The 15,985-nt window shown below is 41.3% G+C and overlaps 1 protein-coding gene across 1 annotated transcript in view; it reads left to right on the top strand.

Annotated features, from left to right (window-relative positions):
- CROT (carnitine O-octanoyltransferase) overlaps window positions 1-15,348 on the top strand; it is a 35,483-nt gene extending 20,135 nt beyond the window's left edge. Inside the window, exons 7-17 of the mRNA XM_084619920.1 lie at window positions 1,332-1,425; window positions 1,517-1,642; window positions 2,289-2,390; window positions 3,355-3,438; window positions 3,527-3,634; window positions 3,903-4,033; window positions 5,572-5,695; window positions 10,813-10,891; window positions 12,255-12,348; window positions 12,516-12,635; window positions 13,102-15,348. Of these exons, the coding sequence (XP_084476046.1) occupies window positions 1,332-1,425; window positions 1,517-1,642; window positions 2,289-2,390; window positions 3,355-3,438; window positions 3,527-3,634; window positions 3,903-4,033; window positions 5,572-5,695; window positions 10,813-10,891; window positions 12,255-12,348; window positions 12,516-12,635; window positions 13,102-13,222 (1,183 nt within the window). The 3' untranslated portion in view covers window positions 13,223-15,348. The remainder of the gene's footprint in view (window positions 1-1,331; window positions 1,426-1,516; window positions 1,643-2,288; window positions 2,391-3,354; window positions 3,439-3,526; window positions 3,635-3,902; window positions 4,034-5,571; window positions 5,696-10,812; window positions 10,892-12,254; window positions 12,349-12,515; window positions 12,636-13,101) is intronic.
- Window positions 15,349-15,985: the final 637 nt, after the last annotated feature.

Genomic DNA, 15,985 nt, shown 5'->3' with positions numbered 1-15,985 from the left:
CGAATAGGGAGGTTATATTATCTCTGTATTTGGCATTGGTGTGACTGCTGCTGGAATAGTGTGTCCAGTTCTAGAGTCCACAGTTCAAAAAGGATGTTGATGATAAATTTGGAGAGGGTTCAGTAAAGAGACACAAGAATGATTAAATGATTGGAAATCTTACATGGGTAGATTCCAAGAGCTCAGTCTATTTAGTTTAACAAAGACAGTTGAAGGGGGACTTGATCACAGACTATAAGCACCTACCTGTACAACAAAAATATTTATAATGGCTTCTTGTCTAGAGACAAATGGCTTCAAGCTAAAGCTAGACAAAAATCAGACTTGAAATAAGGCACAAGTTTTTAATAGTGAGGGTAATTAGCTATTGGAACAACTTACTGAGAGTTGTGGTGGATCAAGCAAACACTAAAGGAAGGAACAAATAGAAATCAAACAAGTTCCTAACAAGAAATGCCAAATAGGTTAATTCAATGATACACAAAAACCTGCTGCTACTTATGGGTATTACAGTTCTGGTTTACAGATAACCTGATATTGGGGTGGTATATCTGGTTCGCTTCACTTGCTATAGATGAATACATCTGTATAGATGTTGTTTAAATACTGATTGGTACTAGTGTTTAATAGGTGAAAGTGCCAAATAACTGCATATGAATTCTTAAAAATTCAGAGAGAGGTTTTTTAAAAGGGGTAACAAGTTAGATAGAGAACATGAAGTACAGTATGTGAAGAGTCACTTTTACAGGTAAAACTGTCAGAGTACAAAGCTTTGAATGAAGTTTTTTGAAGTGCTGGTGCAAGCAAAGATTAAGAAGAGAAACCTTGTTACATTGTTTAAGGTTTGGTGCATAATACAATCTCAGCTGGCTGGGGTGGAATATGATTCCCTCCTATGATTCTCAGGCCTTGTGTGGATTGGAGATTTGCCCTTATTCAGCCACTGGTAGCTAGTCACCAATATAACTGTACCCGTGCAAACCCCTAGTGTGGATATGGAAAGTGTGACATGCACCATTAGAGGTGTACCATGTTTGAAACGGAGTTAAGTGTCAGTGGTGCAAATTGTGTTTTTCTTTGTCTAAACTATGGGTTTGCATTGGTGCAGCAGTCCCCAGAGCTGAAATCAGGGCAAATCCCCAGTGCAGAAAAGGTATTTAAAAAGTCATGTGTCCTGAGCAGGGTTGATACACTTCTTGAAAGTTCACTTAATCTGATTATTAGATATGGAATAAGAAATATTAACCAGACTCCTGGCCTACTAAAGTGAACAACTTTTATCCAGTGTCTGTCTTCATTCTATTTTACTAATTTTAAAAATCTTCTTAAAGGCAACTTGCTTACATCCAAAAGAGGTGCCATAATGAACCTGATGGACCAGGGCTGGCGGCTTTAACAAGTGGGGAGAGAACCCAATGGGCAGAGGTTGGAAAATTTCAGTGGTCTTTCAGAAAAATGTTGATTGACTGGATTTGCAACATTTGAATTATTTAATCACTTTTTCATTGTCTTCTAGACACGTGAATATTTAATTAATCTCGATCCAAAGAACTTTTGTCTACTGGAAAAAATTCAGAGCAGTTTGTTTGTGATCTCCCTGGATGATTCCAGTCCCCATGGAACCCCTGAGGATTGTACTCCGGTAGTTACAGATTTCAGAATAATTTTACTTCTCCCTTTAACCAACTTTTGTCTCTCATTGTGTATGTGATTTGTTTTTATAAAATATTCTGGAAAGCCATCTTAACCATCTGCCTGAAGATTCCCTTAGCAATCTAAAAGGTCTTACGCCATTGTGTCCTGGCCCCTCTAGCATAGGAAAATGGGCATGGCCGTGATTCATTGCCTCCTGTTGATGGTCAGGACTGGACCAATGCCTGCCACATCTAGGATATTGGAGGTGTAAATGTGGTATAAATTTACCCTCAACCCCTCTGCACCCCCATGAATTTCACAGGGCACAGAAGCTCTGACCACCAGGATCTGGACTTTTATTTTTAAACACCTAACACCAGACTTGTACAGATGGTTTTTCTTCGGATGGCTATATATTTGTTCCATTTTCGGCATGTCTGCTGTCATGCAGAGAGCCTTCTTAGTCATGGCTCATCTAAAAACTCCTTAAGGCAGGGACAGTGTCTTGTCCAGTGCAGTAAATCATAGCTGCTTTCAAGTGTGGAGGTTGGTACTCATTAAAAAAAGGATCCAGATACTTCCAGTGTAATGTGACAGGACTCTGGCGCACATTTAGATAGTTCTAAACCCCATGATATTAATTCTTGATTTAGATCATCAAGTTGGCTCTAACAGGAGATCCAACCATACGCTGGGGAGACAAATCCTACAACAGCATACTATTTTCCAATGGGACATTTGGTTCAAACTGTGATGTAAGTAAAATATGATTCCCTTTTTCCTAGCTTATTTACAGTGGGATCCTTTGTCAGTTTTTCCCCTTCCACAATGGAATATTTTTTTTACAGGTTTAAACTTGTTTTTCTTTAGTGAAGTTTCACATATAGGGCACCTTATCTGGCAAGCATCCCAGGATAGGTGCTGTACATTTCTGAAGAGGATATTGCAGTGCTTACTTTCAGAAATATTTTAATGAGGGATTCAGAGTAACAGCCGTGTTAGTCTATATTCACAAAAAGAAAAGGAGTACTTGTGGCACCTTAGAGACTAACCAATTTATTTGAGCATGAGCTTTCGTGAGCTACAGCTCACTTCATCGGATGCATACTGTGGAAACTGCAGAAGACATTATATACACAGAGACCATGAAACAATACCTCCTCCCACCCCACTCTCCTGCTGGTCTCTGTGTATATAATGTCTTCTGCAGTTTCCACAGTATGCATCCGATGAAGTGAGCTGTAGCTCACGAAAGCTCATGCTCAAATAAATTGGTTAGTCTCTAAGGTGCCACAAGTACTCCTTTTCTTTTAATGAGGGAGTTTCTTGAATTTGATCAATAGGAGTTCAAAGAGAAGGGAAATATCATGTAAAAAAATTTGTAAGTTAGTAGCTTTATTATTTGCTTGTATGACAGTAGTGCCCAAAACATGCTAAGCACTGCTCTCTCACATAGGAAGACGTTGTTTCTGCTCAGATCTGTGCCTTACCCGGTGTCTCTGCAGCCAGTCTATCTGGCTGCAGAGCTATCAAGAGAGTAGATAAATACTGGGGCTCTATCTATGCAGATAGAAGGGCTAGAAGTGTAATCTCTTAATGAATTCTACACAACACAGGAAAACCTTCAGCATAATTAAGAAGGAATGGGGGTGGAAATAAGGAGGCTCGATCAACTTTTAGCTATGCAACCATCACAATATATTGTCTCATGTGTTCTAGCATTCTCCTTTTGATGCCATGGCTATGATAGTCCTGTGCTCTTATGTTGATCAGAGGATTATTGAAAGTGAGGGAAGGTGGAAGGTATGTATCCATTAAGTTTCCATCCTTATTAATTAGCATTTCCTCTCTTACGGATATTGATTCCTCTTTTATTTAAAAAACAAAACAGGGATCGGATAAAGTACGGGACATCCCATGGCCAGAAGAACTTGTTTTCACGTTGAACCAGAATGTGCTAAATGACATTGGACATGCTAAAGAACGGTATTCTCAGCAGGTGAAGTTTCTCTATCTCTTAGTGATGACTGAGACTTTCATTTTTTCTAAACGTTAGTAGCTGGCCTTGCTCCAGGCCAGAGAACAAAGACCACTGGGACAGATTCAATCCTGCGGTAGCTCCACTGAAGCCAGGGGAGTTACATCGGGGTAAACCTGATCCATTGTTTTGTGAGGTGAATGTGCAGTTCATTATATTTGAACTGAAGCAGGTTGTGATTAGAGCAGTTGCTGAATTCTCCTATGGTAACAAATTTTTTATTTGCCAGGTATCTGACTTGCAGCTAGTGAATTATGCCTTTACATCCTTTGGCAAAGCACTGACCAAGAAGAAGGGACTTCATCCTGATACATTTGTTCAGCTTGGCCTCCAGCTGGCCTATTATAAACTTCATGGACAGTAAGAAAAGTTTATTACCCAGGCTAGCAATTAAATGTATAGTTGAACAAACTGACAAATCTGGGCAAATACAAAGGGCTTTGCATCCCATTTTATGTTTTACTGCAGCCACAGAAGAATGAAGAAATATGTCATTATAATGTTTTATTTAGTTATACAGGACCTGATCCTCTTCCACTGAAGTCAGCAGGATTTCTGCCATTGACTTCAAAAGGTGCAGGAGCAAGTCCTTTATGTCACGGTGTGGTAGGTGCTATACTGCAAGTACTGTAAGATGGAGGGCAGCCAGCCAGAGCTTTATTAACATTCCATAAAACATACACATAGGAAGTACTGGGTAAATGATAAGCAAAGACTTGGCCCACAAGGATCTATATTACCTCACTAAGTGAGAGACAGGGTGGGTGAAGTAATATCTTTTATTGGACCAACTTCTACTGGTGAGAGAGACAAATTTTTTAACTCACATAACTCTTTTTCAGGTCTGTGTAAGCTCAAAAGCTTGTCTCTCTCACTAACAGAGAAGTTAGTCCAGTAAAGGTATTATCTCACCCGCCTTGTGTCTCTAATATCCTGTGACCAACACAGCATACCTCACTAATTGCTCATTCCTATATAAGGGGATTTGGCCCAGGTGCAGATGAAAGCCTCATCTGTAGTCTATAATTAAACATCATTCTGTGGTGATAAATCTCTCTCTTCCAAAATCCCAATCCTGTAAAAAGCCTTAACAGACTCACTGTTGTCATCCTGTCCCCATCACCAACAAAGGCTCCCTGTAAAAGTTATAATGGCATAACGAAAAGATAGAGTACAACCAAGTTCCTGTCCTTGCACACTAGGCAGGTGGCTGAGGAAGGTTTTATTTTGTACTCCCAGCTAAAGGTTATTGGAGACTCTCTCTTTGCTGGTGATTATGTCCCTCCTTTACCCGTGCCTTTACTACCATCTGTTAGTATTTAAAATAGTTTAAAAGTGAGTCATCACAAAGCTGGCAAATAGTTGCCCGAGGGTGTCATCTGCAAAAAGGCACATTCCTGGCACAGGTCATTGAACACTGGGTTATATTAATTGCCCAACAAAAACAATCTGGGTAGGGACCCTTCTTAAACTTGTTTGTAGATGCCTCTTGTTACTAGTGGATTCTCCCAATCTGTGAGACTTGTGTGGGGCAGATGCCTTCTCTCCTTTAACTTTGATGGAAGAATACATAGGAAATTGAAGCTTGCTTACTTTCCACTCACCTACATAATGGGGTATGGAAGCCTTAGAATTTACAAAAAGCAGCTCATAAAACAGTCCAGATTTTTTTTATAATGGCATCTGAATTTTCTTAGTCCTAACTTGCCTCTTGAAAACTTCCTTATGGTTGAGTAATCTGTATTACATTTCAGACACTTAAAAGAAAATGAGTGGCTTACTCTTGCTTGTAATTGAGTGTAATGGGATAGAATATCTTTTATATGACATTTTTCCTTTAGAGAGGAGAAAAGATTTATCATTGTAGTGAGACACTCTGTCCTAATTTGCCTTCTTAGCCCAGGCTGCTGTTATGAAACTGCTATGACCAGACGTTTCTACCATGGACGCACAGAGACTATGAGACCATGTACAGTGGAAGCCGTGGAGTGGTGCAAATCCATGCTGGATCCATCTTGCAGTGTAAGTATTGAAAATCTGCTTTAGCTGTAATGTATTTAAAAGACTTGCCATCTTATCTACTTTAGATAAGAGAATATGCCATTAATTGCGTCAGTAACTGGAGAAGAAGTCATCTTCTGCTAGTTAATTCAAGTGGGGATGTCACCACCAGGGCTGGCTCTCAGAATTTTGCTATCTTAGGTGAACTGCAGTATATGACCCCACTTTATTTTTAATTTTAAATTTTATTTTTGTTTGTAACTCAGCTTTATGTCATACCTCCCACACATGCAGCTCCCCCCCTCCCAATTAAGTGTGGTCAGTGCTATGCCAATTGCAGACTCATCACTGTGAGGCATGGAGTCTGGGAGGTGCACGTGCTCGTCTGTGTGTGTGAAATCTGCATGGGGAAGGTGCTGTCAGCAGGACTGATTCTAAAGTCTAAGAGTCTTTCATCTCCTGAATACTTGAGCTGGGGAGTTGACCTTTCTTCTCTTCTGTTTCCCCCGTCCCGTCCTCTCCCCAAGCTTCAAAAGGTTTAGCTTACCAGCAGAACCTGCTTCTCTCTCTCCCCAGGTGCAGGCTGTTACTGAAAGTTTTTCTCTGCTTCTCCCACTGCACCTGTCTGGGAGCCTGAGGAGATGAGCAGGGAAAGGATCTTGCAAGATGTGTTTACATATTTTAGAAAAAATCCAAAGCTTCTCTTCATGTTCTTCATCTTGGATACTGGGCTTACATAGCAGTGTTCCACCAAACCACATCTGTTTGATGCTTTGCTTTACTATCCTTATTTCTTCTCTCCTCTTCACTTCATTAGCTTCTTATCCATTTGTGCTGCTGCTTTAAAACTCTGACATTTAATGCCATCACTCAAATCTGACTTCCCCTTGTTTTCTTATCTTCCTCCCTGCTTTTCCGTTTGCTGTCTTCAATTATCTTCTTACAGTCAGACTCATACAGCCAATTAATATTGAACTTTGCTGTTTCTAGCACTGATCCCTTGGGATCTCTCTTCCTCTCCATTTTTCTGATTCCCTTCATCATTTTAAATTTCATCCCAGCTGCTGTCTCTTCTACTTCTGAATGCTGTTACTTTTGATGAACTTCATGGGACTTAAAGCACATGCTTATCTGCTTTGCTGAATAGGGTGCACTTAAATAGGTGCTTAAAAGTTAAACATGTGCTTAAGAGCTTTGCAAAAACAGAGCCTTACTATCTCATCCCTTCTTTTCCTTTCCTTGTAAGTTTAATAGTTTGTTGTTGCTAAGAGCCCATCAGTTATTGACCATTTCAGTTTGTATCCTTCTGTTACCATTATCCACCATATTTGCTCAAAGGGGCTTCATAAATAAATAAATGGAATGTAGCATCAGAGTAGAAACAGATCTTAGGTTTAGTGTTTGGAGCAGTTTGCTGACAACCGTGCCACCTCTAACTTATATTTTTGCTTACATTGCCAGGAGAATAGACTAACTAGTAGAATTTCTCTCTCTAAAATCTGTGGTTAAACATAATCAAAACTCTTGTACTTTTAAAACCATGATGATGGGCAACAACACTAATTGGCAAACAAACAAACCTATAGCTAGCTAGAGGAAGGAGAGAGCATGATCAATGAAAAATTCTTTCCTGACCCCTGGCTGGCTTAACTTTACCCTTACACTTATTATCCAACCCATGAGAGAGTGTACAAAACAACATGTACTTACTAACTGAATAACAGAAAGCTGCAGCAGCCATTTGCAAACTAACCCGGTCAGGGCTACAGCTGTTTGCCTTTGCCAAATTTAAAGGGCCAGCTCCAGAAAATGCATGCTGGGGGAAAAGTTCTTACAAATGGGCAATTCTGCACTGGGAAGAGTAAGTAAAGACCAGAGAAATGCAGTTGGGGTACTTATCACTAGAGTCAGACAGTGTTTAGAGTGTTTTTGCAGTTGCTCACCCCATCGCATTGTCAAAAGCTTTCAGAAAGACCTGGTATATTGACCCTAATTTTTCTCATCTGTCTAAACCAATAATTGTTGGAAAACTAATTAGATTATTCTGAAGTTACTCTCCTCTCACAAATCCGTGCTGTCTCACTCCTGAACTGAACTTTTTCAAATGCATTTTTAAAGTGTAATTTCTAGCTTTTCTTTATATAGTTGTTAAAGATACATATCTGTCATTTTCAGCCTCTTTCCTAGAACCCTCTCTTGCAAACATTTGAACTGTTTTCCAGTCACATGACACCTGTCTTGTATGAAAAGATTTTCTAAAAGTAACTGAACAGTTCCAGCTCCTTGACTTACTCCTAATTTCATATAATCCATGAAAGTAACCCCTCATTTTACATGACAGCTAAATAGCTGTTCCATTGTTTCAATAAACTCAGTTTTTTCCAGTCTTTTCTCATTAATACTCAGAAGTACATCAGTCAGCAAGTTCAAAATAAACAAAAAGAAGTACTTCTTCACACAACACGCAATCCATCTGTGAAACTAGTTAAGTTCCTGGAGGATAGGTCCATCAATGGCTATTAGCCAGGATGGGCTGGGATTCAACCCCATGCTCTGAATGTTCCTAGCCTCTGTTTTCAAGGAACTGGAAGTAGGCAGCAGAGGATGATCACTTAGTGATTGCCTGTTCTGTTCATCCCCTCTGGGGCACCTGACACTGGCTGCTGTCACAAGACAGGATACTGGGCTAGATGGACCATTGGTCTGACCCAGTATGGCCGTTCTTATGGATGCATTGCCAATATTCTGCTGATGCAAAGAAGTCATTATTTTTCAATAACCAAGTTAACCTTGCTTTGCTATCATATTAATGGGCCCATTGGTTCTCTTATTTTTCTGTCCTCTGATATAATTTGATAGTATTCTTTCTCAAAACACTGAATGCATCCAATGAAGTGAGCTGTAGCTCACGCAAGCTTATGCTCAAATAAATTTGTTAGTCTGTAAGGTGCCACAAGTACTCCTTTTCTTTTTTCTCAAAACACTTTTTAAAATCTCTAGCTATTTGTTCTTACTCCTCTCTGTTCTTCTTTCAGTAAATTCCTTCTACTAATGCTGTTGTCTTTTGCCCCCTGTATTTTATTATATTTCTGTATTTACTCATTGTTAACTACAACAGCTTAGGCCTGGATCCTGCAATCTGATCCTCCATTGACATTAACAGAGCTTTGCCTAGGCAGATTGAGTTGGGACCTAGCAGTGAGCCAGTCTATCTGACAATCTTTAATAACGTAATAAAGCTAAGAGCTTCCCTAGTGCTCATCCATTTAAAAGCTCAGTCTACTCCCCTTTTAATCTGTAACACTCAGCTTTATGGCAGCTCTTTTCAGTGTCTCACTAACCTGGACAGCGACACCTCTGGGCTAGATTCACAAGGGGGACTAGAGCACTGCAACGCTCCAAACTCCAATTTAGGCGTCCAGGCTCCCTCTACAGTGTGTGAGGAGAGCTAGGTGCCGAAAAAATTGATTCACAGGTGCTAGCATGCTTAGCTGAGCACTGCATAAACTAGCCAGTAGGGAATGCTGAGGTGAGGGCTGTGGCCTATACACCGCTCCTCAAAGGGAGTTGGGTGCCAGTCTCTGCTTGGGATTCAGCCATGAATTCTCTCCTGGAGTTAGGCACCTAGGCTAGATCAGCCCTTTCCGAAGAACAGTGGTGCCCCTCTTCCCCCATGCCCAGTGGTTAAGGCACTTACCAAGATGTGGATTTGGATCCTGGGTTTGGATCCCTGCTGTGCCTGACCTGAACCCAGTTTTTCCATCTCCTAGGTGAGTGCCCCTAGCACTGGGCTGTGGCTTTCTCAGTGTCTCCTGTTGAAGCTATTCCACTTGTATGAAAGACTTAAATATTTAGTGGAGCAGGGACTGGAACGTGGAACCACCAGGCTGTAGAATCATTCTCTGTCTCTCAGGCCCAATGATAGTGGAACAGCTTCAACAGCAGAAATTGGGAGACCACTGCAGACTAACCCATTGCCCAGTGGTTAGGGCACTCATGTGGGAGAACTGGGTTCAAGTCCCTGCTCTGAATCAGCTGGGAGCTGGGATTTGAACCCGGGTTCCCTATGTGCTGGATGAGTACTCTAACTATGGGGTATCATGCGGGAGGGGCACCATCAGTGTAATTTTGTGCGGAGTCGGCTACGGTAGGCGTGCTATAAGGTGGTCTCTGAGCATGCCTATGGGATTGGGCCCCCAGGCGAGATAAGCAAGGGAATGCATAGTCAGGGCCATACAGAGGTTTTTGGTGCTTGAGGCAAAATCTGAAACTGAGTCCTCCCCACCCTTCCAAAAAAATTACCACTGCGAGTGGTGGTTGTGAGGGGTTTGGAGACCAAGCACTCCCCCACAGTGGCAACTTGGCTCCTGTCCCATGGGGTTGGGCCTGGCTCCTCTCTCTGGGCATTGCAACCTGGCGCATGGGGTCACAGCACCTCTCAGGTTTGGCCAGGCTCCCCCTCCGTCTAAGGACTTCACTGATGGAAACTTAGGTGCTTATAGGATTAGGCAGCAGCTGAACAGTGGTTTTGTGAATGCCAGTGGCAGCCATATATTGGACTTAGCTGCCTGCTACTTTGGTGCTTAAGCCCTCCTTGTGCATCTAGTTGCTACGTGTGTTTAATTTAAGAGCAGTGAAGTGAGACACTTCACTATTTCCGAATGGCTTTCTCTTTTCACTTTGCAATTTCCACATGCAGTTCCATGTCTGTGAAATGCAGTCATGTTTGCTACTGTCTGATGTATTTCTAAGTTGGTGCTAGTGTAGGAAAGCCATTGTATTTAATCTCTTTAGTTTAAAGTGACCATTTTCAATTCCTTCAGTTTCTGTCATTTGTGGGGAAAAAGAGAGAAAGGGCTTAAGGTTTAGAAAACTGTTCTGCACAGAAGGTGACTGGCTAAGACCTAGGAAACAAATTATCAAGAACTCATGTGCAAGAAACAGCGTTCAAGAAAAAAATAAATCACAGGGAATTTGAAAAAATGAGAGAGACATAAGGCACAAATGTAGCTTTTCCATGCTCCTACATTTTTGTCTCTTCTTAAGCTCTAAAGCTTGTGGAAGGAAGGAACTTGCTTATCTGTGTCTCTTGGTGTAATATTCAACTGGGTTGGTTTTGTTTTTCTTATTTAACACAGTCTCATAAACGGCAGCAACAGATGCTAAAGGCATTTGCAAAGCACAACAAGATGATGAAAGAGTGCGAGAATGGAAAAGGTATTTTCTTTCTAACGACTAATTTTCTCTTGTGCCTGAAAAAGGAGTTTTACTTTGTGCTAATATGATTTCTCTGGCTCCTTACTGGGTCAGTCTGAATAATCTAAGACCACCCACGGGAACAGAAATATCTTGAATTTCTGCTGGGAGCCCCTGCCTTTTTATATCCCTTGGCATTTCCTTCTAGCTTACGTGTTGCCTCTCTTCTCCCTGCAAGGGGGAGTGGTGCCTGGGTGGGGTGGGGTGGAGGAGAGCAAGAGCGAGGGTCCTAATCATGGACGTTTAAGCGACTCCAGTGCCCTGGGGCTAGATCTACAAAGGGACTTAAGCACCTAACTGCCATGGAGGTGCCTGAATCCAAGATTTAGATCCTCAAAACCCAGCTCAGCTGCTGCCTAACCCTGTAAGTGCCTAAGTTCTGTGGTAAACTCTCCCGGGTGCCTGAAAATCCACTGCTGGGCATGCACACAGCTGCCTAAATCCTGACGCCATCAGCCTGCTCAGCACCTAAGCCCTGGTGGGACGCTCAAACTAGCTGTGCCCCCAGCCTAGCTCATGACCTGATCTGGTTGGCATGCTCAGAGGCCACCTTAGAGCATGCCTACCAGGTCAAGACCCACACAGAATATAGAAGAGGAGCAGCTGATGGTGCTGGCCTGAGGCTAGGCACCTAACTTCCATTAAGGGCACGGCTTGGGCAGTATCCCAGTCTCCTCAGTATTTCCTACAGGTTAGCTTAAGTGACTACATGCTCAGCAGCAATAATTTTTAGTTTTCTTAGCCAGGCACCAAGCCTGAAAAGCCACCCAGACCTAGCAGAAGCCCAAAGTAGATTTCTGGGGTGTGTGCAGCACAATAGGTTTTGCCTAGTCTGAAATCTCATCCTTTCTAGATACAGCCTTTCAGTAGCCCAGCTTGCGGGCTCTTGATAGTCTTTTCCATCTGTATGATGGACTCAACTAGAGTGCTGTGGCCTTCAAAGCATCCATTGCTAGATGGATGAAGGGAGTGTCAGAACAGATCATGTGCAGAAAAGCATGTCTGTGCTCTCGATCATTTGGGCCCGTTCCCAGATGGTACTGGTTGCCTCCTGGCGTGATAGGGGAGATGTTTCTCAAGGGAGCTGGATGGGGCTAGTAATGAGGTAAACTCTTTGTATTTTATCTCCATTGTAGGCTGAATGCAAAGGCCTCTTTGGACACCACATTTTGGAGATGGCTTCAGGGTGCTTCAGTCTGGATCCCTTTCTTTTTAGGACTCTCCCATGATCTGTTCTGGGTCCAGCATTTGAAATTCCCATTGTCCAGACCAGGAAGAACTAGACATTTCTCTCAGTGATGACGTTTCTTGTTTGTCTTGACAGGATTTGACCGTCATCTTCTGGGTCTCCTACTTATAGCAAAAGAGGAAGGACTCCCTGTGCCAGAACTCTTCACAGACCCTGCATTCACTAGAAGGTAATTATTAGTCTTGTCCTATTTGCAAGTCAAACCTCTGGGTGGTGATGGGTTTATCACATTTGCCTTCATCTTGCCAATCTCTTGATCCCAATAATGATGTATTTCTTAGCTCCACTTTTTAATACTAATTTAAATCAAACAATTTGCTTTTTTTTACTTTACAGTGGGGGAGGTGGAAATTTTGTGCTTTCCACTAGCCTGGTTGGCTACACTAACATTGGTGGAGCTGCTGTCCCCATGATACATCATGGCTATGGCTTTTTCTATAGAATCAGAGATGACAGGTAAGGATATATTCTTACCTTCTTGGGCCTGGCATCACTCAGAAGAAAACTGTAAAGCTGTTATCTGAACTTCCCCATTTTTACGTTGCCCGATTGTATCAGTATCACAAAGGTAAAGGCTAATAGGAGGGAGAGAGAGAGAGAATATCCAGAATCTTAAAGCTAGTTGCAGTAAAGGAAGATATTGGACAACAAATGTAAGTGATTAAAGTTAGGTACCTAAATCCATCTCAACATCTAAACTACAGTGGCCTGATTTTCAGAATTGCTGAATACCTGCATGTCCTGCTGAAGTCAGTGGGAGCTCTGGATGTTTTGATGCTTTGAAAATCAATACAATGTTATTTAGGTGCCCAATTTAGACACCCGTGTTTCAAAATTTCAGCGAATAATTTTACAGTTTGTGTGGGGATGATGTGCATAAAGTTCATGATCTAAAATAACTAGTTAACCTTTGTACTGATAGAATTGTTGTGACCTGCACTGCCTGGAAATCATGCCCAGAGACCGATGCAGAAATGCTGTGTAAGAACTTGTTCCAGTCTCTTCAGGACATGATACAACTAATGGCCACAGCCCATCTGTAGAGTTGATAGTGACATTACTGTGCCTTCACATATTGTGCATTATTGTATGTGGCACTTGCTAAATGAAATGCTTGTCACAAAGAGCATTAAACTCTATGTAGAACACTTAATGATACTTCAGCACAGACGCTAAGCAGAACTAATGCAAAACCTGTCCATTTTAAGAGATTTACTGCAGCAGCAATGCAAGTTTCTTTTAAGAATAATATATCCATTTGCACCAACAATGCAAACTATGGCAAATAATCAGTGTAGAACTATGCAATATTAAACAATGCCTCAACAATGCAAATGTATCAGACTATCATGATTTTTGGAAACTGGAGAATTTGTGATGGCTTGTTTTTATAATCTTCCTAATGGTAGCTGATAAAGTATGTGATAATCCGGTGAAGTTTATTTCTGTGGTGCACTTATTCTGTAGTTCAGAGTAACCATTCCAGTGCTAACACATGATGATGCTTTTGCAATGGACATTGGTGACAGTTTTTATGATTTTTCATTTGTGAAAGAATCAAGGAGAAATATTAGAACAATAGACTCTTCAAGTTATGATTTTTATTATTAGCTGTCTTCCATTTTCACCATTGGGATGATTTCAAATCAAGAGCTTATTCGTGATTAAAGACTAGTTTCTCAGGTGAAGACTGAGGGCACTATAGTTTGAAAAATACTTTTAATTTCAAGATGGTTCCTTTTCAAAATAAAGAGACAAAACTAGGATGGCTACTTGCAAGTTTCCAATGGATGACATACTTGTGATGAAATAACTACAAATATCACTGCTGCTCCACAGAAATAAAGTGCAAATTTAGAGCTGGCACTAAGTATAGTCTGATAAAACTCTCAGGATTTTAAGCCTTCTTTGGATTTTAAAGAAGACTTTTGTTTGATAAACTTTGTAATTTCTTCTTTTAGAAATAAAACAGTCCAAAAAGTTCGTTTCATGTTGGTTGATTTGTTTATATCTATACTGCTTGATGCATTTCAACCAAACTTTCTAAAAGGGGAGTTTCTTGTGTACAGAGGATGAAACAGACTTAGCAGAGATTCTAAAATCCCCACTGTTTGCCCTTCTGGAGGTATTAGGGCCCTTGGAGAAGTCAGGAATTATTATTGTTTGTATTACAGTAGAGCAACTAGAATTCTCACAGATCAAAACCTCATTGTGCTAGGTACCATATTACAAAGCTGCAGTTAGCATCACTTTAGTTAACATTGACACTAACTTACTCTTTAATAGCCAATTTTTTCTAAGTGCTCTAAAATAAACATTAGAAGAGACTATCCCTGCTCTGAGGAGTTAGTCAAAACAGACAAAATGGTTGTGTAGAAAGCGAGGTGTATGACTTGCCAAAGTTTATACAGCAGATCAACAATCAGGCACGAGCAGAACCCAGGTCCTTCTTACATTCAGTTCAGTGCCTATTCGTTAGACCACTGTGATATGTTCATACCCATATGTTGTTTGCAAGCAGACACTACAATTGCTAGAATACTTGGTGTAACAGATTGAGTGTTTATCCCGGTCAAATTGTAAACTTCATGTTTTGTGAATCTATTTTGTGATTGTAACCTTTACTGCAACTGTTATTGGACTGTAACTTCCATACTGGGTTAAGAAATCCAGGTGGTGTTGAAAACCAATCTAATCTTGACAAGATCAGGCTGTTGTAGACGTTCTGTGCTCATGCTAGATTATGGGACACCTCAAAAGGGTAAACAGTGAGAGCCATCAATGTTGAATGGCTTTTCCTTTCTGGAAAAATGGGTTTCTATCAGCAAGGCCATTGACTTTGACTATCTATACAAGTTGGGGGAGGTGTGGGGAATGAAGCTGGGAACTTCACCAGCCAAAACACATGGATAGAAATGGGATAGAGACAATTTTGAAAAGGTAGCTGCTTTGCTAACAAAAGACCATACCCTTCACACCTGTAAGCAGAACTTGCTGGAGAGAGTGACGGCAGCAGATTATCTGCCTGAGGACGCTGACCAGAACCAGGACTCCTAGCCAGGGTCAGATTGGACCAGGGGGATTGCGTTCAGGACTGTTTGTTGATTTCCATAGATCTGTAATTTGCTTGTGCTTTTAAATTCAAGAATAAAGTGGTTGTGGTTAAGAATTCCTTTGCTAAGCCTGTGTTCATTGCTTTGCTGCCAGGTTGTCCCTGAAAACTAGAAAACCAGAGCACTCAGAAGGCAACAGGAGGCTTGGGAGAGCTGGGGCACTGGTTCTGAGGTTTAGGTGGCCAGATTGCAGTCCCCCTGTCCAGGAAGAGTGACATATACAAGGTCTGTACCAGGCAGTGTGCCGGAGAGATCCAGAGCTAGGAACAGTGATCAGTCACTACCCAACCCAGGGGGGCTTAGAAGCACATAGGATTTAGGAGTCAGATCCATTCACAACAAACTTGTGTCCATCCAGAGGGAAACAGGGCCAGGTTGTGACAACAGGTTAAGACAGCGACAGAGCTAATAACAGAACTCTTAGTGGCTGGAGCTGCCGGCCTAAATGTTTAGATTATAAAATAATTGAGGACTTTGGTATATGCTTAGCTCAGTGTTTCTTGGATTTCCAGGGTTTAACAGGACCTCTTCTGTTTACAGGCCTTTCCTAAAACAAAGATACTAAGACTGATTGGTAATACTGTAATTTGTAAAGTACTGAAACAAATGTACCATCACACTTCAGAAACATGGCACTGCCTTTAATTCATGTTTCATAGTCCAGCTTGAACATTAACTAGAGCAGTTGTTTTT

This window comes from Lepidochelys olivacea (assembly GCF_965140295.1).
Source record: "Lepidochelys olivacea isolate rLepOli2 genome assembly, chromosome: 2".
Lineage (NCBI taxonomy): Eukaryota > Metazoa > Chordata > Testudines > Cheloniidae > Lepidochelys > Lepidochelys olivacea.
The sequence above is the reverse complement of the archived record's forward strand: the minus strand, read 5'-3'. Positions and strand labels throughout refer to the sequence as shown.